The following is a 27952-nucleotide window of genomic DNA, read 5'->3' as shown; positions in this document are numbered from 1 at the left end:
AGACTAAGTGGGGTATAATAATTCTGTGTTCTACTGTTGTGAAAAAGTACAAACCCTTATTTCATAAAGTAACTGAAAGTCCTTTATTCCCATACTTTATGGCTGACTGTTTTCAAAAACGGTCTTTAACAAAATGAAGTTTCATTATTTTTGTTTCTTTTTAGTGAGGAAATTGCTTTTTATAATGGAAACTTGAGAGAAAAACAGACTATTCACAAGACTTTCCGTAAGCTGGTAAGCCTCTTTTATTTCTCAAAACATTTTAGGCAAAACTTAATTAATTATATCGTGATGATTCTTGACATGTGCTCATAAAAATTGACTTATAGTGGCTTGATGTTTTTGCTGCTAATTTCATTTGATTAAAAAATTAGCTGGTAGGCTATAAGCAGAACAGGAGTTTCTGTTAGAGTGGCTTTTCTCTTGCCACTTAGCTCCTTGTCACCCACCACAATTATTGTTCTCACTGTTTAGTTTCATGTGTAGGTTGTTTTGATGACAAATGTCTTTGCCAGCAGGGACTCTTGTGCAGTGCTTACCACACTTAGAGGCATGTTAATGTGGCTGAGGTACTAAAAAATAATTGTTTGGAACCAAATGTCTAATAAAAGATAGTGAAACAGGTACTAGTAGAGTTTGAACTTGTTTCTTCTGTAACTTACCAGGTGGAGCACTTGCATAATTTCATCCTGTTCCGGTTCTCTATGGGTTTCATTGATACTATCATTGCCAAATGTAAGTGTATGTCAAGTACTAATGGATTCCTGTAAATAAAAAAACAAACTTTTTACATAAGAAATGTCTTTTTTTAAATAACTGATTCAATTAATGTGCAGCTTAATATTTATTCTTAAACTGCAGACCTTGCCACTGTGGTTGGCTACCTGGTTGTTAGTCGTCCATTTTTGAACCTGTCTGATCCCCGTCATCAGAATAGCACGCATGCAGAACTTTTGGAGGTAAATAGACCAGAATTAAAACAATCTCTAGATTTTAAATTTTGTTAGTCCACGTAAAGAAACTTTCTTCTACTCTAGGATTACTACCAAAGTGGAAGGATGCTACTGAGAATGTCTCAAGCTTTGGGTAGAATAGTCCTAGCAGGTCGTGAAATGACAAGATTGGCTGGGTAAGCTTAATAGTAAGATACTTTCTCATCTCAATTTCAGAAACTGATTGTAGAATTAAAATAAGCTTATGTGCTTTGCTCCTTGCACCGTGCTAAAAATTCAGTAATTAAAAACATTTAATGCTGAAAACGTATCTGAAGATGTGCTAATTATGTCCAGTAGAAATTTCACATCTTGATAGTAGTAGCATGGAGTTTGAATACATAGATGAAACCTTGTCAAATGCTCTTAAATCAATTATATATTGATAATTTACCAATTTATTTTTTTACGTTGTAAGATGTAAAATTTGGCTATTACAGAAAAAGGAAAAGGAGCTTTTAAAATATGGTGCATATTAGAAAACCTGGTGCAACTCTAAAACATAAACAGTCTACTTCTGTGCTGGGTTGAATAACTGTCATTTTAGCAGTTCGACAGAGTGTTTATTAGACCTTCTGTGGATTTTTTTCTCTTTTTAAAGTTTCACCGCTCGAATCACAGAATTAATGCAAGTTCTGAAGGACTTGAACAGTGGCAAATACCAGCGTACAATGATATCACAAGAAAAAGGTAGATGTGATATAATATGCAATATGTCATCTCTGTGTAGCATTTCAGATACTAATACATTTTTCTTTATTTAAGATGGAGATAAAAAGCAGCCTTTGTCATTGATACCTGGATCTGGAGAAATTATCAACAGTGATAACCTTATCAAGTATGTTTGCAAAGTTTCTACAAGTTCAATAGTTCAGTATTTTTAATGTAGACTTAAGTCTCTCTGTGACCTAATAGAGGGCTGAATGCCTGTTATTACAATTTGCAGTTCCTGTTGAATTTTAGTTTGTTTATTAATAATTCCATCTCACACCCACTCAGCATTTCTGTTCTGCAAGCCAATCCTTATCCTCTCATATTAGCAGAAGATGTAATCTGCTCTCTGTACTTGGGTTTTTTGGTAATATTCCCACTGTCCTTTAGAATATGACTTCTCAGACCATTTTGTTTCTGCTTAGAAATATATTAGTTATGGATTTTATTCTATTATATATTATTCAACTGTAAAAATCAAGGACAAGTCTGTATTCATTTACAAAGTACTTGCTTTCACTTCTGCATGCTTAGAAATGTTGTTGATGTACTTGATGTTCCTACATTCTTTGCAGTCTGAGGAATGTAGCATTGACATAGTACTAGTACTTAAGGGCATAAAATACAACCAGTTAAAAGATCAAATAATCTCAATCTGGACACTGTGGAAAGCAGAGAGGGAAGTACAGGGGAAAGAGAGGAAGGAAGGGGGAAAAGAGATAATATAGCTATTTTTAGTCATTTAAAACCAGGCAGCGGGGAGGTGAGCAGAGAAGTCATTCATTGCTTTTTGTAGAACTAGTGAGATACACTTCACTACTAGGTTTAAAATGCCATGCATCCTTAAATGGAGGTTTATATCCACAAGATGTTTTGGAGACCAAAGGCTTAGAAGGATTACAAAAACAAATACAGGGGATAAAACCAAGCTTGTAGACATAGATGTTTAAAAGCTAGGGTTTCAAGAACTTCCTTAGCTCTTAATAGCTGGAAACTGGGAGAGTGAATGAAGTACTGGTGAGGTGTTTCCCAGTGCCTTAAATCTCTCAAGTAAACACACAGCATTAGCTTATTTTAGACAACTGTTGTTTTTTCTTTTTTAACTTTGCAATACAAACAGGTTTGATCATGTTCCATTGGTGACACCTAATGGAGATGTTTTGATTGAAGACCTTAACTTTGAGGTAAGTTTTTTTAGTATCACAGGAAACAATATTAATATAAAATTTTAAGGGAAAATGATAGCTTCAAAGGTGATCCTATTTATAAGAAAAGTGCAATCAAATCATCATGTTAGTTTAAAAAAAAAGGCAATAAGCTATTTTACCCAAAAATCTTTTTATTGTTACAAGTTCATCTTCTTCCAGCTGCAGTTGGTGCTAAACCAGTTGGGGGAAAAACCTAATTTTTTGCTGGAAATTGCTCATTGTAATGTCAGAAAGTTGTGTACAAGCATATGGTACCAGATTGTGCTACTGAATGTAGAAACTTCCAGCAATACTTTCTCACTACCATTTTATGTGTTGACTTTGCAATTTTAGGTTCGATCTGGTGCAAATGTGCTGATTTGTGGGCCAAATGGGTGTGGGAAGAGCTCCCTGTTCCGTGTTCTTGGTGAGGTAAGGGAACTTCAGAAAACAGACTTGGGAGAATGCAGAGCACAGTTGTAATTGGACTTTTTTGTCAAGTTTTAATCTTTTTCCCTTTGCAGTTGTGGCCTTTGTTTGGTGGGCGTTTAACAAAACCTGTAAGAGGAAAGTTGTTCTATGTTCCTCAGGTGAGACCGAGTACTTTACCTGACAGAAATGTTCTCTTTCTTTGTACTTTGGCTAGGTTTAGAAATATTTGACATATCTTTTTGGTTCTAATTGTATCTCAGAGACCATACATGACTCTTGGAACGCTCAGAGATCAAGTTATATATCCAGATACTTTGGAAGATCAGAAAAAGAAGGGGATTTCTGACCAGGTAATGATAATTAGTTCATTAACCCTTTGTCTTGCTCAGGATGAGTAATGCTTCCAATTCAGAAATACTGAAATTGCTATGAAAAGCACTGCATTTGATAGGACTTTAATACTTACCAGGGTTGATAATGTTATGGTATAATCCTTTATAGCTTTTTTCAACCACTTGTCTTTTAAGTTCATGTAAGCTTTGTCATTCCTGTTTCCATGAAAGGTGCTGAAGGAGTACTTGGATAATGTCCAGCTGGGTCCAATCTTGGAACGTGAAGGAGGCTGGGACAGTGTTCAGGACTGGATGGATGTACTCAGCGGGGGAGAAAAACAGAGAATGGCAGTATGTCTCAAAAGCATAAATGCTTAACAAATGCAGAACATAAGTAAAAAATAAAATCTGAACTGTAAGCTGGTTTTATTTATTGAATATTAGTATTTGACTTAGAAGAAACCTCCAAAATATAAAATACTTAAATACTGAGAGAATAACTGGAAATAGTGGGCTTTGTACTCAAAATTTAAAAGGAAGTACTGGCTTTTAAACATCCTTTCACCATGTCTTGTGCTTTCATTGTATAAAGAGAATTTCTAAAATACTTGTCTTGAATTAAAAAAATATAAGATAATGTACAACTTTTGGATTTGGTTTCAGTGGGGTACCACCTTAATTCCCTTTCCATAGTAGATTTTTGGACACTAATTTTTAGTTTAACTTGTAACACTGCACCGTTGCTGGTAGTTCTGTATCCACAGTGTCCTTTGTTTTTTGTCTTGCATTCCAGATGGCAAGGCTGTTCTATCACAAGCCCCAGTTTGCAATTCTGGATGAGTGCACCAGTGCTGTTAGTGTGGATGTAGAGGGCTACATTTACAGCCACTGCCGAAAGGTGAGCTCTTTGTTTCTGGAATTATCTCTCTGTACATTAACAAGAAACCTAAAATTGTACAAGGTTCACTCTTCCTTATGACTAGTAAATAAATATAAAATAAAATTAAATTAAATTAAAAATAAATTTAAAAATCTGGGAAAAAAGCTTAGAGGGGCATACAACTTTATGCATGCTAGAATTTAGTAATAATTTTGTAGTCCCAGGATAATTTGGATGTACATGTAGCCTCTGTGATATACAGAGAACTCTTAGTAATTGCTAAGTAACTTTACTTTTACAGATAGTCTTAGAATGTCAAGTAGCACCAAATAACCTAAAATTGTAGCATGCTTTCTTGTTCAAAAGGCTTCTTTTGTCCAGGGCAACAGAAGTAAAAGGTTGGAAGTTAACATTTCCATCTATTTTGAGATATGAAAAGCCAAGCACTCTAGGAAGATATGATGATGCTAAATACAGCTTTGTGTTTCCTTGTCCTCTTAAACTCACCGTTTCAGATTCTCTGTAGTGCCATGTGAAATCAGTAAGATTCAATTTCACACCCTAGTCTGGCAAAGAAAGGGCTTGAAGTGACATTAGTTATTGAGTAGCAGTATTCCAGAATGGTAACGGAGCAAAGCTGTGCATCCACTGAAATATGTCCTTGAAACTAAAGGAGCCCTCTGGAGTAGTGAATGGACATTCAGTGAGGACTCTGCAGGAGAAGGAGCATTACTTCATGAACGGATTTTACCACATTGGTATCAATACCCTGACAGTTTTTAAATTCCATTATCCATATACTTCTTATTCTATTACCATGAATATTCATCTGTGCTTGCCAAGTGGCTAGTGCATGTTGCTGAAAAAATAGAATTCCTGTTTAGGCTGTCCTTGCAAAAAGAAAAAATGTCATCTTACTTTATCATCAGAGTCATTTTGTCCTTGCTCCTCCTGGTGGGGATGAATAGTTGGCTAAGTTGAAAGGAAACAAAGGAAGGTTATTCACTTTAAATTGTCACTGTAAGTGTGTAATTGATAACTGCTTTTGTGGGTTTGGGATTTGTTTTGTTGTTAAAATTCCTTTATTCAGCAGCTTTATTGTTTTACCTGCTTCCTGCCTTGCTTCTTTTACTCAGTTACTTCTATGTTTGACAAATTTTTAGGCGCAAAAGAAGAGTGAAATAAATTAAAAATTATAAATCTCTCCTGATTGCTTCCCCCCTGCAAAATCTTATAATAAAAGCTATGTATGTATAGTGTTAATAATAGTCTGACAGTTTGTGGTTTTGAATTTAAGATCTTCATCTGATACAATACTGAAAAATTAATAACCCCTTAGCCGTGAGAAGAATTAACTGTTTCATTGGTGTCTTTGTCATGTAGGTTGGCATCACTCTCTTCACTGTTTCCCACAGGAAGTCACTCTGGAAACATCATGATGTATGTAATCTTAACTTTATTAAGAATATTTCTGGGTTTTGTTGAGTGACTGTAGGAAATGGACTTGGTGAATCAAGGTGTTATCATTTCACATCCTAATAGGTCATGTTCTGTTTGGGTTTTTATAAGGTTTTACTTTTCACAATCTAATTTTACTCTTTGAAATATTCTTTTGCTTTTAGTTATGAAAGAATGCTATCCAAAATTTTAAGTGTATCTATAAAATATCAGAGGCTTGCTTAAGTCTTCTTTCTTAAACTCAAAAAAATTCTTGAACTAGCTTTCAGTGAACAGCATGGATTTTTTTGCTTTCTTTATATCTAATACATTTATGCTTTAAAAAAAGAAAGTCTCTAGGGCATGGACTTTTTTATTGCAAACCAAGATTTTACTGTTCTTTTTATGCAGACAGACTGTACCTGTGGATAAATATACTGAATTCATACATGGGGATGAATCTGTGCCCCACAAAACCCAAGAGAGCAGTGCTGAGTCTAGATATGGCTGTTAGCAGACTGATGTATGATATGCAAAAATACAGTTTAACATTTTTTACAGAGGCAGGTGAATTTAATGATGTGTGAGGTGAGAACAGTTTACCCTCTGAGTTTGTTTACCCTCTAAAACTTTTAAAATAAATTTTTAAATTTTTTGAAGATTCTTAAATATAATATTTAAAAACACATTTTAAGATTTTATATGTATATTTAAAATATATCTTATATATTAAAATATATATTTTAAATAACATTTAAAATATAATTTATGTAGGTATTTAACTAAATATTACCACCTCTATAATAAGATATGTTGGTTTTTTTCAGTACTATTTGCATATGGATGGCCGAGGAAACTATGAATTCAAGAAAATAACTGAAGACACAGTTGAATTTGGATCTTAAAGTCATGAACTGAACTGCTAGAGATTGATGATTACAGGAAATGTGTAGAATGTCAGACAATGTACCATAAAATTACTCAGCCTGTTAAGCATTTACTATTATGTAGGATATTGCTAATTGTGTATATGTTGGTGTAATTATTGATACGTACTAAGAATGTCCTTATTCTTGTGGTTTAAAAACCTGCCTAAATTAAATTGGGCTTAAATTAGTGTAACCTGATTCATCCTGGGATGCAAACCATTTGAAATCGGCTGATTTGACTTTTGTAGACCTTCTTTCCCTTCGGTGAAAAGCCCTGTTAAAATTAGGGTTGCTACCTCTCTTGTTCCTGCAAAGCAGTCTTGGATTTTTGCTCTGTTCTATGCATGTTTCAGAGAGATCTTGCACGGTGCAGGACATTGTCCCATCTTCAGATCTGTGCCCTGTTCAATGAAAGAGCCTTTTCCTTGTCCAAGCCTTGTGATGTAGCCAATGTGCCCCTGCTGAAAAAGGATGAACTGAAACTAAAAGACAAACTAATTCCTTCTGGTGTTTAAAAAAAAAAATGAGGGTGTTCCTTGCTGGGATTTGGATTTAACATCTCTCTGTCCATGCAGTTCTCTCTGCAGCTCGGCTCCCACTCTCTCCCAGTTTAGCAAAAGCTTCATTCATCTTCCAGCCCAACTGTCCTTTTTTTGTCAGAGAAATATTGTGGTAATGAAGAGTTGAGAGGAGGTTGAGGGAGGAAAGGACTGAACCACAAGAAAAAACGGGAGGGAAAGAAAAGTGATGATCCTTGTATCAAAGAAGCTTTGAATGTTTTTAGCTTTGAAGAAATTAATGACTCCCACAAGAAGGAACAGAGAAAAGAATGTGGGTCCAGTAATTCCTCAAATCAGTAGAGGTTATAATGGGCTCAAAAATGTTAGTCTTTGAAATAGCAGACAGTTGTCCTATGTTCAGTCCTGTAATACAGCAGTTACTTTTCCCAAGTTCCTCCTTTTCTCCCTCTTCAAAAAAAATGTGATGATTTTATAGTTTTAGTTGCCTTTCATGTCTGAATTTGAAAGCAAATGATAATGGTACCCTCTGTTTGGTCTTTTGGACTGTGAAGCCTGAAACAATGCTTTCATTCTTCATGTTTATTCTCTTATTGTCATGATGTTTCTTGATTTCTGTTACAAATTATTTACTAGTGATTCTCTGTGTTTTGTAAGGATCTCCAGACCTTGCTGGTTTTCTTCTTCCAGCTTCCAAATCCCCTCAAAGGAACCAAATTTTTACAATGGTTTACTGTAGTTGTTTTTTTCCATACAAATGATTACTGTGGTTGTCATTTGACTTTGACAAGCATAAATGCAGCAAGGTGGTTTTTTTGATCAGGGAATACAAAGGTATAATTCAAACTGAATTGCTGTTTAGGCTTTAAAACAAAAAAAAAATTACAATACCTGTTGTACAGTGAAGGTCTAGTAGTTTTTTAGTGTTCCATGTAAGATATAATATAGGAATGCACTACATGAAGGCATGCATAAAATATGCAAAACATCTGTACTTTGCGCATCTTTTATCAATGGTTTAGATTTTAAAAAGCCCCTACTTTTTATAGAATGAATATATGTACTTGGATGCACTGCTGTTTGTTAATTTTTACCCGGTTTAATTAGGAAATTTCTTTCATGTTGAAATTGCTACCTGTTAATATTTTTCCTTTTATCATGGTTCTTGCCCCTACCTGTCAGTATTCTTTCAATGTACTCAAATGCAAACAGCTATCCTGGTACAAGAATCTAGTGGCCACAATAGAATCTGAGTATAATGCATCAATGAAGATCATAAAAGCTTCTCTCTGAAGTACAGCATATTCCAGAGAATAAGGTACCAGAATAATTTTTGTGCTTGTTTTACAGGAAGGCAGATAGGTGCCTGATTTCAGTAATCTCTTGGTTCTGTTCATTCAGGTTCTCACATCAGCCATAACGTAGCAGGTAGCAGCATGCTGTGTGTGAGGTCGTAGTCTTTTTCAAAGTGTAACCATGGAAATAGAGATGCCAGATAGGTTGGTGTGGGATGGTTTTTTGGTTTGGGGTTTTTTTGGTCTAAGTTCTCAGCACAAATGCGACTTCTTCTCTTGGAAGGGATGTTTTAGTAGCCTTTTAGAGAGACAAAGAAAAAATTCTCTAAACCGAGAAAGTTGCTATGATCTTTGTGATTAGGGCAGTCTTTTGCAGTGGAGTAGTGAACTTGGGATACTTTAATGTGTTTTTAATGCTAACAAGTAAAACCATACACAGCACACTTACATTGCCCCCAGCAGCCAATCCCAATTGTACTTTACAATTTTACTGGATGTAACAGAATTTTGTGTAATATTGTATTTATTTTTAAACTAATAACAAGCAAACAAATAAATCTATCTCCAAAACCAAGGAGGAATAGGTTTGCCTTTAGATGCAATGAAGATTGTTGAAACTGAGAATGCTGGTATCTCCTTAGGGCCAGAACTTGGTGTTTGGAAGGAAAGGAAAATATTCTTCTGTGTTGATTGTAAGGGAGGCTTATAAAGAAAATATAAAAAAATAATGATATTTTAGAATTATATTCTTGAAAGGCCTTACATTAAAGTGTTTGAGATAGACTTGATCTAATAAGAGATTGTAAAAAAATCTAGTGAAAATGATTGAAGTCCCAGTTCTGTTGCAGAATTGCACTGTGATACTGTATTTTAGTTATGTTTCTTTAATAGCACAAGTTGGAAGTTCATGAAATGGAATTCTGGACTATCTTAATAGACAACATACTGATAAATACTTTCTGTCTCAAATTGCTGGTGCTTTGAAGATGGTACTGGAAATAGTCAGATGGCTGCATTTCAACGGTGGGAAACATTCCTGTGTGTAAATACTGTAAAGTGTTTTGGAGGGGGAAATGGCGCTATGTAAATGTAAGACATTAAGTGCCTCTGAAATAATAATAATAAAAAATCTAAAGATAAAATATATCTAGGCTTTTCATGTTTCTTAATGATGTGATTAGGAATTCTGTAATAATATAGCTAATGCATATGCAACAAATGCTGAGTTGCTCAATGAGCCAATTGTCTTTGTGTTCAGCTTTGAAAATCTGCAATGCTGTCTGAAGTTTGCCCTGGAATCAGCCAGGTGATGCCATCTGGTTTAGGCTTAACCAAGTGCATGAGCTCAGTTCTTGAGGACACGTTCTTTGAGCAATGGGCTTATAGGTGTGTTAATCTGCTTTGGGTCTGCACTGAGATTGGCTCCATTGGCTGTATCATGGTAATAATAACCTACGAGCCATTGGCCTAAGAGCTGGACTCAATCCTTGTGGGTCCCAGCTCAGAATATTCTGTGATCCTGGCCTCTCTCCTTTTCTCCTGGCCACCTTTTCTCTTGATTTTAGAAGGGCCTGAATAAGATTAATATAATATCAGTATGAATTCTTGTGAGTGCTCCTTAATCTCTGTACTTTGAGGATAATAAGTTAGTGTTTTTCCACCTTTATTGTGTTTGTAATTTTCAGTTGTTTTCCTGGTATGTTGTGGTGGACATACCAGCTATCAGGATACTTGAAACACAGTAGTGTAAAAGTACAGCTAAGATATGCTTGAATTTACTGATTTTTAAGTGATCAGTGTTTTCTAATGCTAACAGGCATAGATTTTTTCTTTTCTTAACTGAAATTAGTTGTACAACAAGTGTATTGTAAAGCATTCTTAAAGGGTAGACCTCCCTTTGAAGGAAAGTGTCTCAGCCAAGATGCAGTCTTATAAATCCATGTTTTTCAATTAGGTTGATGAGTTAGAGGAGGAAAGAAAGGAATTTCTGTGTTGTGGGGGGATGTTTAATACATAAATTTTTTAGATACATTAAGGTAGAAGTTGAAAATCCAGTGTTAAAATTTGAATTTAACTATCATTGGTACCATGAGAAGTCCATAGAAACATCCATGGTAATGATCATCTGAAATCCCACTGCAAAAAATAGTGGGGTGAAAAGGTTGCCTAGGTTTTATAGAGAAAATAAACCCCAACTTTTATCTGTCAAGAAAATCAACAGTGTACAAGTTGAAATTTCTGCTCACAAGGCTGCTGTTCAAAGCAGTTATTTAAATGTATAATCTATATGCTTCTTTATTAGGTGTACTTAGCCAGATGGTTTGTGCTAGTCCCTTTCCTGAGCATGGAAAGAGGTTTCTTGATTTTACTGATCAGGGACGTGCAGCTGTGTCAGGAAGAGGTGGGTTGGTTGGTTTTCCCTTCACATGTTGTGGTTCAAGGCTCTTGCCAGTGGTCTGGACACCGTCAGGTTTTTATTATGATGCCAGAAACTTCACTGGGAAGTTTAGAGTGGCTGTGCATATTACAGGTTCCTATGTTTGTTTATATGTTCTGATGAAATCCATCCTGTCTCGTGTCTTCAGAGGATGAAACTGATTTTATTCACCCCAAACCATTCTATCATTCATCTTGAAACAGAAATATAGCCAAGTTGGGTTATTATGAAAGCAGCTTGTCTTTCATGTTAAAAACTAGAAAAAATGTTATCTTCAAAGCCTTCTTTGAACTTTTGTATAATTTTCTTTCCTTGAATTCAAAAGCAGAGTCAGGTGACAAGTAGCCTGGAACTTCACAGACAGAAGCTGTTTTAAGGGAGTAATTTGAAAATACAGTAAATTCAGGAATTAAATAAGAATAATATGCCTAAGCAAATTCCGTAGGGATTGACTTGGGAAACTGAAGACATTTTGCCAGTAATCTTGCAATGAATGCTACAATGCAAGAATAATCATCCTGTTGGCATTTTAAAATGGGAGAGAAGGGAAATTTGGACACTCTGCTTATGTGGAATATATCTTTCATAAACCAGGCTTAATCACAATGTCTCTTAGACTGCTTAGAAACCTCTCTCTTAGTGACCTTTGGCAAGTCTGAGCCATAAAGATTGAACACAATTGCTTTTACTGGTGAAAGGAGCACATTTGTTGTAATGCCCAGCCCTGTTCCCTGCTCTGCTTGTCCACAAACCAACATCCTTCATTTCCCACCCATCCCTCAGTTTGGGAAACAAGAGGCATCTGCACATGATGAACCAAAATAGAACAGAACTGGAAAAATTAGGTCAATTCTGTCTAGACAAAAAAAAAAAAAAAAAAAAAAGCTGAGACTGGTTTACTTGGGTAGAAATAGGGAACTCCACCTACGTGACTAAGCAAATTTTCTGCACTAAAGTGACTTAAGAGTTTGGTCCAAATCAAAGTTAATTTTTTAAGGTTGATTATTGAAAGTTTGGGGGAGGCTGCTTTGAAAGACAATCCATGTGTGCAATTGAAGAGGCATTTTATGTAACCAAATATACTCTTAATCTCCTTATGCTGAGTGGTTTAGTGCAAGTAGGTCCTAAAAGACAATTGACTACTTTTAATCACTGTGAATCGTGACAAGTGTAAAGGTGCTCCCCAAAATAAGCTAATATTTATTTGTTTACTTAATTGTAGTATTTTACTGCACGAATGTGTTGGCACAAAAGCAGCAGCTAAAGACAGCTATGTCACAAGCAACTGATGGGGCAGATGTGGTAACACACTGAAAGATGAAGTATCTATAGAGAGGTTAATGTGTTATCTATAGAGGGGTTAACATGTTGGGAAAAAATTATGGTTAAAAAGCAAAACATGTGTGCTGAAGGCTTCTTAAAACTTGGATGCAATATTATATATTGCAACAAGACTTCCCTGAAGAGCAGGAACTGTGTGCAAAAACTTTTTGGAGTATAGTAGGGAATTAAGGGCCAAGGTCAAATCTCAAGCCACCAATACTAACTAGATTGAGAAAAAAAACTTTCATCTTTTTTCAATGATGAAAATAGTTGTGTTGGAGCTTTAGTAAGGCTGTGTCTGACAGCCAGTAGTAGTTCCTGCAGGGACCTTGTATTTTGTTCTCTTCAGGTTGTTCTAGGGACTTGCTTGAGAGACAGGTACAGAAGAGCAGCCTTTCAGCTGAGACCTGTTTTGATTTCTTGTGCCTCTCATAGGCTGTGGAATGGAAAGTAATTTTTTTCAAAAGGTGTTTTTGGGGTTGCTTTTTGAAGACAGGCTCAGCAGAACTCAAAGCACATACAGGCCAAAATAGCCCCGGTTTCAAGCACAGCTGCCTTCCAGCTGTTCCTACCTGTGCCTTTCTTTCCCTTGCCACTGGAATAGCATATTATCACAGTTCCAAACATAGTTTGTACTTCAGCATAATTCACAGGGCTTCTACAGCTCAATTTATGGCATGTGCAGCAGGAGTAAAACATTTTCCAGTACTTCTAGAACACTACAGTTCTTTCTGTAAGGTACTTAGTCTGTTCCTCTAAGAGTTAAAAGGGCAGTAAGAGGACTCTTGTTTTCTGTTTGAAGGATTCTGAGGAAAGAAAATCTGGTAGGAAGCTTAACAGTCAGCATGAAAATCTAATTCTGAGCTATTCCTGAGTTTCTGAGACTAAAGAAATTTGTCAAGGGGAAGGGAGTATGGTTTTGGCTTCAACACCAACATGCAAACAATAGGTAAGTACTGATGGATTGTTGACTGGGCCTTGTGTCCAGCAATGTTTGGATATTGGACAGCACAGGGTATATTGCAGTCCAAGATTCCTTGAGAGGCTGTCAGAGGGAAGCACTGAATAGGAGTGGGAGGTGTTCATGAGAAGAGAGCTGTTCCTGCCCTTAATATCAGACCTTATTGAGCTGTTCATACTCTCTGTTCCTTTTCATTATTAGAAAAGAGAATATCTAATTCACTTCTTGTGCCCTTTTCCTCCAGGTTTTGGTGAAATCTGGATTCAAACTGGATCTCAGTGTGTTAGTCATTTAGAAACATTTGGATTGTTAATGTGCTGATTATGCCCTTGTTTACCACTTGGTGTCACCTTTTCTAGGCTCAGGAAGCTCAGAAGGCGATTGCAGGATCCCTGCAGTGGTGGCAGCGGTGCGTGCAGGGCGCTGCTGCCGTGCATGGCTGCGGGCAGGGAGGAGCGGTGGCACTGCCACACGGCTGTGTGGCACCCTCTGGAAGCAAGTGGTCATGTGAGAATCAAGTGGGAAGCTGGGAAATCAGACTGAGGATTATCTCTGTGGAGATGTGCATATTTGGGGTGAATGGATGGTAAAGCATGAAGGCAACAGAGGGGAAACTTTTTGTGTTAATCAAGGATGCACTCTTTAAAATAAAAAAACTCAACTAACAAACCTACATTTTTCCCTGGAATAATGAGTGCTTCCTATTGGAGTAGGTTTTTAAATCTCACTTGTCACTCTAGCTCTTCTAGTACACTAGCTGTTTAATTGAGTTGTGTAATTACTGAATAACTAATTTTAAAATTACCATGTGATCTCACTGGGAAAATATTTCTCTGTTGAAAGGAAGGTGAGTTTAATTAAGTCTCTTTTAATGAACTATTTTTTTGAATTTAAAAATGTCAGGACTTTGCTACTTAAATATTTCTTAAAGTAGCAAGGTAGAAAACTTGAAAATAAAAGTAGAAGAAAATGCTGGAACTGTAAAGATTCTTTAATGTCAATAACTTCATTGCTATTTTAAACAAGACTAACAAAATTACACTTAAACTTAATTCAGTGTTGTAAAATACTTGGAGCAATGCTAGTGAATGTTCTGAAAGTTACTGTCTCAATAATACTGACCAAGGTGAGCTGTAGAAGGTAAAAAAATAATGTTTCCATGTTATTAATATGTTTTGGATTGTGATTAAGGGATATGGATTTATTCAGACTCCATATTTTGCTTAAAATGAGATCCTACATATCTGTCTGAGGAAATAAGGCAGTGGGTTCATCTCTCATGAAAAATAAATAATGGGAATGAGTAGAGGATGGAGGAGAGGAAGGGAAGCATGAACAGAAGAGCCAGGGGAAGTCAGGAGCAGAAGCATTTCAAGCTTCTTACAGGAGCCAGTGACACAAAAATCACTTTTGGCAAGATGAGAAACAGGCACAACCTCTGCAACTGGACATCTGAGACAGCCTGGCTGTGAAACCCTGGACGCAGTCAAGGTGGCTACACGTTTATAACCAGGTACTGGCAGGTTTTTCTGGAAGAAACCACCCCTGAGGGAAATCTTGCTGTGAACTTGGCTAATTCAGCTACAGTTAGAGGGTGAGGAGTTACAGGGAAAGATGATTTTTCTGGATCCTTTGGGGGAATGCTGCAAGAGGCTCTGTGGGTTGAATGAGAGCCTGTGCCAGAAGAAGCAGAAGGATCTCATGGTGGGAAAGTTTCTCATTATATGTTGTAAGGAGGAGATCTGCAGCGCATCTTTATGTCCTGAGCTTTGCTAAAAGTTCTGCTGTAGAGCCCTGGAGGGCACACACCATCAAATAAGGGAAGGGCAGCTCGCTGTGGCAGTTTGTCTTTGTAAGGGACAGACTGGGCGTAGTCTGTCAGGGAGCATATGCCATGGTGAGTAACACCACACCTAAGGGTTGTGGAAAGATTTTCAGCTGACCAGTTCCTGCCTCTGTCCTGTCCAGCAGGTTGTTCTTTTCCTGTCATTCTCAAACATGAGCACCAGGACAAACAGACTATAGAAAGCATGGTTAGTTGTATGTGGATAAATTCTGTGTAATTAGAAGATTCAATTGTCTCTAGGGTCTGATAATGTGTATTACAAGGTTCTGAAACTGTGGCAATCACTACTAAAATGCAAAATAATCAGCTTTGCAAAACTGAACCGACAGGGTAATCTATCACAGCTGTTTATTCTCACTTCATGCAGAAAACTCTTTGTCCTGAGTTGCCACATAACTAGTGATCCAAGTTAAGCTCATAATCACGTTCTTATCATTACATGCCTCTCAGCAGCAGCCTTCTCACACTGGAAAGCTGAGTCTGCTAGAAATAGCTAAGCTGTTTGCTGCCATATCCATCATACATTTTTGAAGTCCTCTACAGTTGTTCATTTTAAGTAATAGCAGTAATTTTGTCTGTGTTGCTTTTAGGGCTGACAGAAAAGTAGCACAACAGCATCAGCCTTTGCTTGTGTGAAGAATGTGATTTTAAAGCAGGCTTGTAAAAGTGTGCAGTGTTACACATTCACTTGTACAAGGAGAGGACACAAATAGTGTGAGGGAACTATGCAAATGTATTTATCCTCCTGAAATAGTCAGATACCTTTTTCAGATAGTGGAGCTAAGTGGAACAGAGGAATAGGGAGCATCAATAGGAACATGCCTGCTTACAGAAACCTGCTTAGAAGAGGAGCCAGGGAACTTAGGTGCATAGGAAAAGCCTTCCCTTTCTCATCTCCATTCTCTGTGTGTCTGGCTTAATCTTAAATCCATGCAAAGCTGAAGTGGCCACATATGTGGGCCTAGTCTTTCTTCCTAGCGACACCACCTTTATTGTTATAACAACTTCTGCCCAACCCAATACTCTGAGAAAGTATCTGCATAAAACATTTTGCCTGGGTTCAGCCCAAGGAATAGGACTTACAGAAGTTTGCAATTAAGAAGCCCCTTTCTCAACTGTCTCCACAAATAGAAAACGCCCTCTTTGAAATAGGATCTGTGAGCCCCGTGACTCTGGTTACTCAGCATTGTTGGATGATAACATACTGCAGCTAGGAAACAGAAGTGCTTCAGGCTTCCAGAACTCATGCAGTCAGGGGTCTCTCTTTTGCCATTTAAGGCACTTGTTTGCATTTCTGTGGGTGTCTCTTCTCCCCTCCTTCCCTCCTGCCATATTCAGAACAAACCCAGAATCTCTTTAAGTAATGAAATATGATTTATAGTGTCATTCTATGTAGTTTATTACAAGCAACTGCATGGTCTAATTTAATAAATGCTATGCTGTAATTACAGGCTTTCCTTTTCCTATTAGCTCTTCCTTTTTCTGAGTCTGGCACTGAATGAAGCTGAGGAAGCAGAGTGCTTCAGGGAAGGGAAGTAATGATGACAACTTTGGAATGTTTTTAAATTGACTCCCACGAGCTCTCATGTTTTTGATTGCTGTTGTAAGATTCCTTCTCCATACAAGGCTTATGCATCAGCAGAAAATGCATTAAGCATTTATTGCTTAACATGAAGTAAACAGGGTTTTGAGGGGGAATTCTGGTGTTTTTCATCCCTCTGTAAAAAGAGGAATTAAAGACCCAAGAAACCCCCTCCATAAACCACACTTACATATTCCCAGGAGTTTTGACCCAGACACAGATGGTAGCTATAGCACAGCAGGGATGAACAATAAAAATACAATTCTGTACAAATTGTTAGATTGGGATATTAATTTTGTAAGGTATTCCTTCTCATTAATACAATGGGTATTTTTTAAGGCATGTATAAAGTGTTGAGATCCACAGCCAGTTAGTTCCAACTCCAGGGTGATTTTTTTTCTATTCTCTTGCGTTTTGTGTTTGTGTATGCTGACCACCATCATTGTAGTTCTCATCTCTGGGGCAGGCCCCATAATGCCTTGAATGAACATCAGTAGCACAAGCACAAGCAGCACTGTGGGAATGGAAGGAGAAGCTGTGAATGCAAACCGTGACTAATTCTCATGTAACTGGACAGCAGAAATGTGACTCAGGACTCTTCAAAACCTCTAATTTGTGAACTGTGGCTTCTCCTTTCAGGTGCCCTGGTAGTCTGCTTTATACATTTGTTTGATTGTGGGAGCTTGCCTACACTGCTGTCCCAAATAAGTTTCCTAAATGTATATTTAATTTAGTTCTGGAATGAATACTGTACATTGTTTTGAAAAGGAAGAGAAAGAATTATGTTTCCAGTCACCTTTATTTCACTAGAAAAGTATAAATTACCATCATAAATACAGATAACACCAGTATAAAAATTAGATTCTCATTTATAAAATAAATACTAAAAGTCAAAGCAACAGGTATCTCCAAATCCCATCACCAAGATGATTTGAATCTACACCACAGAAACCATTATTCAACTGTTAATTAAAAATTATGTTCAAAATGCAGGAAACTGCTACCTATTCAGTGCTTGCTGAAATGAGTTCCTACTGACCTGCAAAGTATTTGTTCTAACACTTATTTGGAACTATCAGACTCCTCTGTCTATAAACTCTGGGTGTAGTGTAACTGGATATAGTTTCCAGATAAATAGCAAGTACCTGCTTCAATAGTGTTTCTTACAAGCTGCCAGTGCAGTAGTTTCAGTTTGTTTACCTTTGTCAGCATCCAAAGATAAACAGACCAAGTTCATTTTATCCAAGAAGTGCAAAAATAAGAGTAGCAATTTTGTCGCATCTGAACTAACAGATTATTTCACCAGTTAATATTGTTAAAAGGCAGATAAATACAGGGTTTGTTTCATAGAAACAGAAAAATATTCCTTTTAGTTAGGTAAATGACACCTATTTTTCAAAAGTAGTGTTTTTTCCCCTCACAAGTACCGTAAATCTTCTGGCTCAATAAGGCCATACTGATCAAGTTAAAAGTACCTCTAGTTCAAAATCCTGTTTAACAGGACAATAGAAGGGGCTTGGGAACAGTCTAGGAAAAATCTGTCTGCAAAGAGACCTTGGCAACTTAGAGACGGGCATTCACCAGCCATGGGAAGTTCTACAAGGAGAAGTGCTGGGCTTGGCACCTGGCACGGGGCAGCCCTGGATGTACAGACAGACTGAGGAATGAGACTGGACAGCAGAAAGGGGCCACCAGGGCCTGGGGGACCTGGTCAAGGGAAAGCTGAACATGAGCCAGCAGTGCCCTGGCAGCCAGGAGGGACATCCCTGTCCTGGGGACATCAGGGACAGCATCACAGCCAGGCAAGGGAGGGGATTGTCCCGTTCTGCTCTGAGCTGGGACAGCCTCAGCTCGAGTGCAGGGGACAGTTCTGGGTGCCACAACACAAAAAAGACACTGAGCTGTTAGAGAGGTCCACAGGAGGGTAACAAGGACGGTGAAGGCTCCAGAAGGGAAGCTGTGTGAGCAGTGGCTGAGGTCACTTGGTCTGTTCAGCCTGGAGAAAAGGCAGACACTTCAACAACCTCGCCAAAGGAAGCAGAGGGGCAGGTGCCAATCTCTTCACTCTTGTGACCAGTGACAGCACTCAAAAAACCAGTATGAAGCTGAGTCAGGGAAGGTTTAGGTTGGGTATCAGGGAAAAGATTTTCACCCAGAGGGTGTTTGGGCACTGGAACAGGCTCCCCAGGGAAGTGGTCACACAGCAGCCTGGCAGAGGTCAAGAAGCTGTTTGACAACACTCTCAGGCACATGGTGTGACTCGTGAGATGGTGCTGTGCTGGGCCAGGACTTGGAGTCGATGATCCTGATGGGTCCCTTCCAACTCAGCACAGTCTATAATTCTATGATTGTAACAGATCACCACAATGCTCTTCCAGCCTCTGGCCACTAATGACACAGGGCTTCCTGATATCTGGATTTTTCGTCTGTACTGTCTAGTGGATTTTTTAATCCACATAAAGTTTGGGCTTCAGAATTCCTGTTTCAGAGAGCCTAAGGCTCCACTCAAATATCCAATTTTGTTGTTGGGTTTTTTTCTGCTTTGTCTCTGCCACTAGTGTCTGCAGTACTTTTTCCTTAGACACCATTAAGCAGCTCCTTTTCTCTCACAGCTCTTGCTTTCTTTGCTTTCTTGCGTTTACACAGAACCACTGGAAGGACAATGGCAAGAGTGATGACTGCAACTGCTATCACTGCTAAGATGATAAAGACTTCTGTTCCATATTCTGTAGGGGAAAAAAAAATCCAAGATTCAGTTATCAGAACCCATAATGTCACAGTGCTACAAACTCTTTCACTGAATGAGAAAAAAATGCTTTCTATATGTTAATCTTACAAAAGTGGATTTACCACTTCAGTGTGAACTGAATACATTTTAACATTAATTTGTTGAATTGAAGTCAAGTTTTATTCTGCCTGGTTCACTCTAGGTTTTAATCTAGTTTAGTTAGTGCACTAAAGTACCATGCTAACACCATAAGAATAAGTCAAACCATTCCCTCTGCCTGTACATTCTTTCTGTCCAAGTGAAAATCTGTTCTAGGTTACAAGCTAGAAAACACCAAGAGAAGATTTTTCTATTTAAATTTTAATGGAATTGCAATTTATCACTTTTGTGGTAAATTCTTTGGATAAAAACCTAGTTTGAGTTCATTTGCCATTTTAGAAGAGTTTTTCTAGAGTGCAAATATTCTTACTCGGGGAGAAGAAAGATACAGTACAGCAAAGTGATATTATTTAAGTAATATTGATGACTGTATATTGAAGAAAGTGTTATCCAAATGGCTAGTCTGATATGGCTGGCTGATTCACCTACACTTGCTAACTTATTCACCAGTAAAGAAGTCTATCTGCCAACCTCTGACCTCAGAACAGGAAAGAAAGTCTTAGCCTCATTATCTGCTTTTGACATAACTAAAAGGTCAGTTCATGCTACAAGTAAATGGATATGCAGGTTTCCAGCACTTGTATGTTTCAGAGCTAATGTTTTAGAGCTACTATGTTTTAGTGCTTCAAGCACTTACTGTGGCACCTGCCATCCTCGAAAGGATCGGAGGAAAACAATTGGAAATAAAAATGAAGCTGAAGGCTAGTGATGACATCTGGAACCTCAGACACCAGTCATCAACTCAGACATTTTAACCAAAACAGTTGGGCAAAACCCTAAAACCAGCTCCAACTAATTAAAGATGGTGGACTCTTACTTAAAGAGAGTTCTTCCCATGAATTTCCATGTTCCAACTGTGTATTCTAACTTACACAGTAAGCAGTTTATTTCATTGCAGGCACCAGAATTTAAAGACGTGGGGTTTTTGTCAGAATATTAAAGACTGAGTGACAAACCTGATACTTACCATCTAAGATATTTTTTCCTACACTGGTACAGAGCACCATGCTTTCTCGGCCATTACGATTTTCTCTGCGAGAGGGAATGATTCCCTGGACATAGAAGCAATAGTTCTTTCCACTGTCAACACTTACTTCAAAATTATGGCTTTTTGTTGTTGCATCTTTCTGCAAAGGAAAAAAATATTTCAAGTGTCAGTTCTGAAGATAGAACAGAAATGGTGTAACTATACAGACGGTAACAATAATTACAGAACAAAAACTAGATTTAGACCTTACCTTTCCAGAACTTTGATCTTTCCAGTAAGAGAGTTTGTATTCCAGGTCATGCTGGAAAATGTCTTGAATACTCAGAAAGCTTCCATTAGGAAATATATATGGTGTAAGTGGATCTTTGAACACGATGTTCAGTTTGGAACCTTTTTGTGAATAATCCTTTATCTCTGGTTTTCCAATAACAGCTAAACAAAGATTTTTAGAATTAAAAACCAGACATCACCATTTATATATGACGTGCTCTTCTTCCTTCTGCCCTCCATTACTTTCCTTTCTCAAATTTATTACAAGTTTAAAAAACCAGTGAAGGCCTAGATTGTAAACAAGTATCCTCACCTAGTACATATTAACTAAATGGTCTACTCGGTTCAGTGAGAAAAAAATGGCAACTAAAGCCTTTCACCCTCCCCTACAACAGGCAAAGCTTTATGCCTGAATATCTTCTTTTCCAATAACAGCAGTGTTACTCTGAGAATCTATAGAAAAAACCCTTTAAGCTCAATCATTTAAATCAACAGAAGTAATCTTGAAAATAAATTTATAGTAAGATTTAATTGGCAATCCTACTTACTCTGGCTATAAGGTGTAAATTTTTCAGAGACTGCAAAAGGTGGCTCTTCAAAGTTATCCATCTCTGCAGGCTTTACAGACAGTATGTGTGCTGTGTAGGTCTCCTTTACATTCCTGAGCACATCAGTAACATCACACTCCGTTTCTGATGTCAGTATGCATTTTCTCTTCACGTCAGATGTCTGTCTGAAAAGAGCAAGAAAGAAGTGTCAACACTTTTCAACCACACATATATGTATTATATATTTAGATATGTTAAAAAACACTTTTCCCCTCAAACTGTATAGATTTCCCTTATCCTGTAGAACAGCCTTGCAGGCTAAAAGAAGAAGAGAAAACCTCAAAAGCCACTATCCTGTACAGCTGTATTTCACAATTCAAAGCAAAATTCAGTAAATCAAGTATGATTGATATTAATTAGAGAAATGTGCTATGGGACACATATATGAATTTTAAAAATCAATCTTCTACATGAATCGAATAGAAACCATAACTAGTTCTGATTTTGCATTTTTCTGCAGTTACAGAATGTATTTTAACGGAATATAAGATGCATAAATCACTTTGAAGGTGTTATCTTTGATAATTTGAAAATTATCACCTTAAGAAATATCAGTTGTTATAGGAAGCTCTATTGACTGATTGTTTAATGTGACAACAGTGTTTCCATGTAGATGTAATTTGGTTTTGGGTCTATGCAAAAGCCACTAAGAACCAGACAGTAGCAGCAAATTTTAATGCAGAGTTACAATTTTAAAACATTGACAAAAAGTATGAACTATGCACTTCTCTTGATTTTTGAATGATAGCAAGCAGGTCCATTTACTTGCGAAATAGCAATGAGACTGTGAAAAATGTTTATTTCTCATTTTACTTCCTCACAAGAAGGAATGAAAAAACAGATTAGATATTACTCTTTCAGTTATTTCTCTCTTTTTCCTGGTGAATTAAGGGGAACAAAAATTGTGTGATCTCAGCCGAAGACTGAATGCTGACTGTTTGAATATTAACAAAGTGTTTTTTTCTCAAAGTAGATCAAGTTTCATTTTTTAGAGTCAGCTGAACTCCTCACTTCATCTGATTTCTTTTGTCACAGATCAGTGAGGGACAGTGCCACAAGAAATGCACTGGAAAGGGATAGAGGTTTGACCTTTTTGATGAAACAAATGTACTCTGTAACTATACATACACAAGAAAGCAAACATTTAATCCCACTTCCTCTGTAACAGCAACTTCAGTTCAAAGAGATGCCTCTTCTGCAGAACTACACCTGATTCTATACTGAATCTTGGGCTAATAGATTTCAGGTTTCTGCAAACAAAATTCTGGAAAGAAACTCCAGATTCAAAAATTTCATAAAATTTGTTCTGCTAGGTGTGTGCTTTTAAGTCCATTAATCTGATCACACCTAAAGAATGAAAAAGAACATTAAGGTATTACATTGGTATTTTACTTGTTAGTCATGAGAGAACACTCATTTTTGTGCCACCTTTAGAGACAGTGAGACTACAGAACCACTTTTTCATTAATATGTAGGAAGTTTGATGATGTGTTTTACCTTTAGGGCACATTTAATAATGCTCTCTGTAATAAAATGGGAGCTAAAACCAGCACAGATTCATCACTGAACTTCGTGGAAAGTTTTGTGCAGTTCTGAAAGAGGCATTAGGCACTTCACTTAAGCTTCACATAGGTTATGTTTTATGTTCACAATATTTTACAGCTTACATAAAACATAATATCTTGACAGAGGTAGATGAACAAAGGTAATTTTTAGTATTACCCAGCAAGAGAAAATTATTAATTACTGTGATTCACCAATTAGAATAAAATGCAGACTCATTTATTAGACACCTCCCAAGACTGAAGACACAAGTCCAGACACCTTGAAAGACATAAAAAGGTGAAATTCTGTCTAATACATGGTATGTAAGGTTGAGTATCAACGCCTTCAAAGTATCCTGGCTGGCTCTCTCAAGCAGCACCGAACCCCAGAACTAAAATACTGATCTGAAGCTCATCTCTCCAGTTCTGAAGTGAGCAAAACCAGAAGTCTAAACCTGATATTTTTATAGTTGGACACTAAGAAATATTAACACCTGGGCTGGCAGTTTTCCTGAATCCTAACGTTTGGGCACTTTTCCTGTTACATTCACTTTCAGAAATATTCAAACACGCTCTTTTCATTTTCTTCAGTTGCCGTTAATGAACATATCACGGTGTTATCTACTTACCCATGTATTTCTACAGTATAGAAGTAGCCTGATGGTTTTGGTTGCCACTGTAGTATAGTTTTAAAATTGATTGAAGACCAAGTTATATTGACTGCTGTTGGTAGTTCTTCATGGCCTTTAAATACAGAAAAGAGTGCCTTCAGTCATGTTACAATTTCTGTTTCCCTGCAGTCATTGTTCAGTTAAATTAAGCAGTTGCCATTAATTGCAATTTGGAAACGTTTTCTTGGGGAAAAAGGCTCAGTCCTGCCCTTAGGAAAGGACTGCTCATCTTTACTAAAGGAATGTGTCCTGGCAAAAGTGAAGAATGAGACGAAAATTATTTTCTGTCTTGTAACTCTGAAATTGATGAGTTCATTTGGAGTTCTGTTTAATGCTTCATTTATCCAACACCTCTGCAGAAGATACAAAAGCTTGAACGTGCACGAGAACGTTCGAGCACTGAACAAATGAGGCATTGTTCAAAATCATTTCTAGCCGTATCTGCTGTAGAAAGCGTTAGCTCCTGGATTCCCATTTGCATATTTTAGAAAGATAAAGTTTCTTTAAAAATCAGTGGTTACCCTACACACCTACATTATCTGCGAGAGGATGAGTTCGTGAACCCCTCAAGCACATTTCTGGCCGGCCGCAGTGCTTCGGGGAAATGCCTCGGACGAAGCCGGACGGGAAAACCCCTCGCAACCCTGTAACCTCTGGAAACCCCTCGACAAGTTCGGAGATGGGAACAAGGGGAGGAAATCTTGCGACTTCACTGCAACAGCCCATCCCCGAGGCCGAACCCGCTCCCGGCAGGAGGAACCCGCAGCGGCGACCAGCCCTGCAGCGTCCCCGTGCCCTGCCCGCCAGCGCGGGGCGGCTCTCCGCGGACTGCTGAGGGACACCCCGGCCGGGGCTGCGAGGGACGATCCCGGCGCCATCCCTCCCGTCCCGGCCCGTCCCGGCCCGTCACTCACCGGCGGCCAGGCGGCAGAGCAGCGCGCAGAGCAGCAGCGCCGGCGGCGGGGCGGCGGCACGCAGCATCCTGGGCGCCGTGAGGGAGCTGCGGAGGCCGGCCGCGCCGGCATATATGGAGCGGGGCAGCGCAGAGGCGGAACCCAGGCCTCGCCCGGGGCCGCCCAGCGGGGGCGAGGGGCCGGAGCGCGGCGGAAGCGCTCGGTACCGCCGGGTTGAGCAAGCACAGCGGGGGATCTTCGAGGAAAAGGAGGGGAGGGGCGCTGAGGGACGGACGTGTCCCGCGGGCTCCAGCCCCGCCACCGCATCCCCGGCGCGGGCCGAGCTGGACCTGAGGGCACACCTGGACATGCCTGCGGTCCGTGTCCCTCTGCCCCTTTGGTGTCATCAGGCCCTCGTACCACCCCTCCCTTGTCCTCTTGCAATACTGGTGAAACTGGACACCACTGGATAGCCAGCTTCATCCTCTGCAAACCTTTAGCTGGCTGGCGAGGGACACCCAAGCTCGGAAGCGGCTGCTCCGAGGGGCAGCTGGTCATGCAGAAGCGATATTGGGTCAGTTGACTTAGATCCCGTACGTTCTGAAGGACTAAATATGTGAGTCCTTCCCTATGCAGGACATTGGACACAACTGCTCAGCTAGATCACGTCCTCCATCCCCGCACACCGTGCGTAGCAGACCCTGTCAAGGCTCATCGGTCACACCAGACAGAATGTAAGTTCCAGGTGTTCAGGGTTTAGTACCACATCCCTCCTCTAAACCGGGGGCTGTTTACCCTTTTCCTGTGAGGTTACATTGGAAAGGTGTGCCATTTTCAGAGGAGTAGGGAATTTCTGACAGAAGGCGTTCCGAATCTCAGCCTTTGCTGAGGCTCGGCTCCTGGGCTGTGCATGCAGCTCCCTACGGCCCTTACCCGGGCGGGGGTTGTGGCTCTGTGTAATACTCAAGCTCTAGAGGGAGCTGTGCTCGAAGGAGCTCAGGATTCTGCCGCAGGAAGGTGGGAAACAGACCATGCACTAGAACCTGTGTCATAATTCAGGGGGACCTATGCATTTACAGTCTTAGACTGACTTCTTTTTGTTTTGATGCTGACTTGGTACTATGTATGTAGAACATGTAGGTAAGAGAAGAGCACTAATGGAGAGGTTGAATATTTCATCACCTTTAATTTTTATGATTGACACATACTTGTCTGCAAGCAACCAGTTCTCTCTTATAATGCAGAATAAATGCATGTGGAACAACTTACAATATCCATTCAACCATCAGAATTCTGCATCAGAATTCATATAATTCATATAATTCTGCATCTGCATCAGAATTCATATAATTCTAAGGCAAACCTAAACCTTTGATTTTTAAGTTACCTTAATTAAAAGTTTACCTTCATTAAAATCCAGCCATACACCTTCTCATTTTCCTGTTTTGTTTTTGATCAAATTTCAGCACTGTCTGTATGTAGCTGTATGCCAACATTACCTCAGCTTTTAACTTGGTGTAGAATACACTTCTTGTGGTGTTTCTAGCTTTTCAGGATGGTGACCTTATAAGATCACGGTTGATTTTCAAAGGACTTTAAAAAGAGAAACAGTACACATATGTTTAAAGAAAGAGATGCTTATATGAAACTTTAAAATCACCTTTAGGTTTTAATTCCACTTAATTTCATGTAGTTCAGTCACAGAAGATGGAAAGTGGGCCAGTGGTGGTTTCCAGTTTTTATGCAGGTAATCTGGTGATCCCCTTCTCCTGCCTATACCTTCTTAATCTCATCTCTTCTGTCAAGAGCTCTTACACATGAGAGAGGTGAGGAACCATCCAGGCCTTGTCCAGACTAACCAGTGTGACCACTGCTAGGTATTTCAATGTTCACTGAGCTCTTGGATGTTCTCCTTGCTGCAGCATGAGAGAAGGAGGACACTCGTTTGCCAGAGCTGATCAGGCTGGCATGGAAAGGGAGATGGAAAAGTGAGAAGCACTGAGGCAGGATCTGCTGCTGCTATCTCTGCTCTTCTTTCTCTTCTTTGGCCAAGAGCAGATTTGACCACAGAATGAGAACTGCTCAGCCCTGCCTGGCTCCAGGCACCAACCAGTGTGGGAGAGGAGAGGAACATCACGCAGCCTGACATGGGCTGAAGCCTGTGGAGTCTGCTCAGCAGCCAGTGACTTCACTGTGACATTCTGGTCACATTTCCTGCCCACTTTATGGTATTTCAACAGCTCATTTAACACAGAAAAATTGTGTCTTTTTTCAAACACATGTTGCTACATGCAGGCGAGCCTTCTGCTGACATAGAGCTCTGGCAATTTGTCTAGAAACTTAATTTGGCTCCCAGAGTGGGATGCCAAAATGTAGGCATTGTCTCTGTACGTGTCTCTAACCCGTTTAGTCATCCTGTGCTCATTGAGAAAAAACTCATTCCTAAGGTGAATTTCATATTTTCTAGTATAGGCATCTAAATCAAGTCAAATGAATCTATTTCAGTGCTGAAATAAATGGAACATTTCTACTGATGGAGATGAAGATGTTGCCGGGGCTGTTTGGAATATGTGGGAGACATGCAAGAGTGCAAGCCTGGCTGCACAATTTAGATGGCTTCTTCTACTCTGTGACATCTTCAATCTGGTGAACTGGGTGGAATCATGGTTATTACCCATTTGGAGGGTTTACTAGAATGCAAGCAGGCTCTAGAGATTTTCTTTCCTTGATATCTATGCTAGGGAACCATTGATTATGGGAAAAGCGAGGAGGAAATCAAACCTAAATCCGTGAAACTCCATTCATTTTAAAAAGGTGAACGTAATTCTTTATATTGTATGACCAAGTCTCTAAACTGGTTTGCTTAGAGGGAGCTACAAATAATTCTTTGCTTAGCAAAGCAATTGCCACATCATGTTTTCTGTACAGTCATATATAATTATTGAAGTGGAGTGCCTCAGGTGACATCAGTGACAGATTGGTTTCTTTACGCGGGTGGTTTTGCAAGACTGTAAGTAAAATTTTGTAATAGTTATTAACGTTTTGAAATTTTGTAGTACTATAAAACGTTCATCACTCCATGCTAACATCAAAGTCAGCAATATCATCATATCTGATAGTGTCAAATTTACTTGTGTGAGCAGAATTTGAAATCAGTGAGAACTTTTTCCAAAATTAAATTGTTCCTGATATTTATCTTAAATTTAAATCTTTGTTTAATTTGTCTTAG

General features: G+C 38.7%; 3 protein-coding genes across 6 annotated transcripts in view; 2 read left to right on the top strand and 1 right to left on the bottom strand.

Moving 5' to 3' along the window:
- Nucleotides 1–9859, top strand: part of ABCD3 (ATP binding cassette subfamily D member 3) — a 28078-nt gene extending 18219 nt beyond the window's left edge. For 2 of the 3 annotated variants that reach the window (XM_064428186.1, XM_064428188.1), the window contains 14 exons: nucleotides 165–234; nucleotides 666–735; nucleotides 862–959; nucleotides 1038–1129; nucleotides 1594–1682; nucleotides 1758–1830; nucleotides 2824–2887; nucleotides 3245–3322; nucleotides 3415–3480; nucleotides 3583–3672; nucleotides 3886–4005; nucleotides 4448–4552; nucleotides 5918–5974; nucleotides 6799–9859. In XM_064428186.1, coding sequence (XP_064284256.1) covers nucleotides 165–234; nucleotides 666–735; nucleotides 862–959; nucleotides 1038–1129; nucleotides 1594–1682; nucleotides 1758–1830; nucleotides 2824–2887; nucleotides 3245–3322; nucleotides 3415–3480; nucleotides 3583–3672; nucleotides 3886–4005; nucleotides 4448–4552; nucleotides 5918–5974; nucleotides 6799–6876 — 1150 coding nt within the window. In that variant the 3' untranslated portion in view covers nucleotides 6877–9859. Of the gene's footprint in view, nucleotides 1–164; nucleotides 235–665; nucleotides 736–861; nucleotides 960–1037; nucleotides 1130–1593; nucleotides 1683–1757; nucleotides 1831–2823; nucleotides 2888–3244; nucleotides 3323–3414; nucleotides 3481–3582; nucleotides 3673–3885; nucleotides 4006–4447; nucleotides 4553–5917; nucleotides 5975–6382; nucleotides 6576–6798 lie in introns of those variants that run through there. The other variant, XM_064428187.1, reaches the window with a different exon arrangement.
- Nucleotides 9860–17642: 7783 nt separating this feature from the next.
- On the bottom strand, nucleotides 17643–25108 carry F3 (coagulation factor III, tissue factor). The gene is made up of 6 exons (XM_064428190.1): nucleotides 24745–25108; nucleotides 23789–23903; nucleotides 21556–21740; nucleotides 20988–21169; nucleotides 20717–20876; nucleotides 17643–19588 (listed from the first exon to the last, which is right to left on the bottom strand). The coding sequence occupies exons 1-6, from the start codon at nucleotides 25091–25093 to the stop codon at nucleotides 19440–19442; spliced, it is 1140 nt and encodes a 379-aa protein (XP_064284260.1). The 5' UTR covers nucleotides 25094–25108; the 3' UTR covers nucleotides 17643–19439.
- A 70-nt stretch (nucleotides 25109–25178) lies between these two features.
- The window catches only part of SLC44A3 (solute carrier family 44 member 3), a 91959-nt gene continuing 89185 nt past the window's right edge, over nucleotides 25179–27952 (top strand). For both annotated transcript variants that reach the window (XR_010366348.1, XR_010366347.1), the window contains exon 1: nucleotides 25179–25457. The gene's annotated coding sequence lies outside the window, so the exon portion shown is untranslated. The remainder of the gene's footprint in view (nucleotides 25458–27952) is intronic.

Source organism: Passer domesticus, chromosome 7 (assembly GCF_036417665.1).
Source record: "Passer domesticus isolate bPasDom1 chromosome 7, bPasDom1.hap1, whole genome shotgun sequence".
Taxonomy (NCBI): Eukaryota; Metazoa; Chordata; class Aves; order Passeriformes; family Passeridae; genus Passer; species Passer domesticus.
This window is presented reverse-complemented; position numbering and strand designations above follow the sequence as displayed.

Coding starts and splice junctions, on each gene's coding strand:
- F3 (XM_064428190.1), bottom strand. CDS start 25,093: ATGTCCAGGTGTGCCCTCAGGTCCAGCTCGGCCCGCGCCGGGGATGCG. Junction 21,741..23,788: donor TATACTGTAGAAATACATGG/GTAAGTAGATAA, acceptor TGCTCTTTTCAG/ACAGACATCTGACGTGAAGA. Junction 21,170..21,555: donor ATTTACACCTTATAGCCAGA/GTAAGTAGGATT, acceptor ATCTTTGTTTAG/CTGTTATTGGAAAACCAGAG.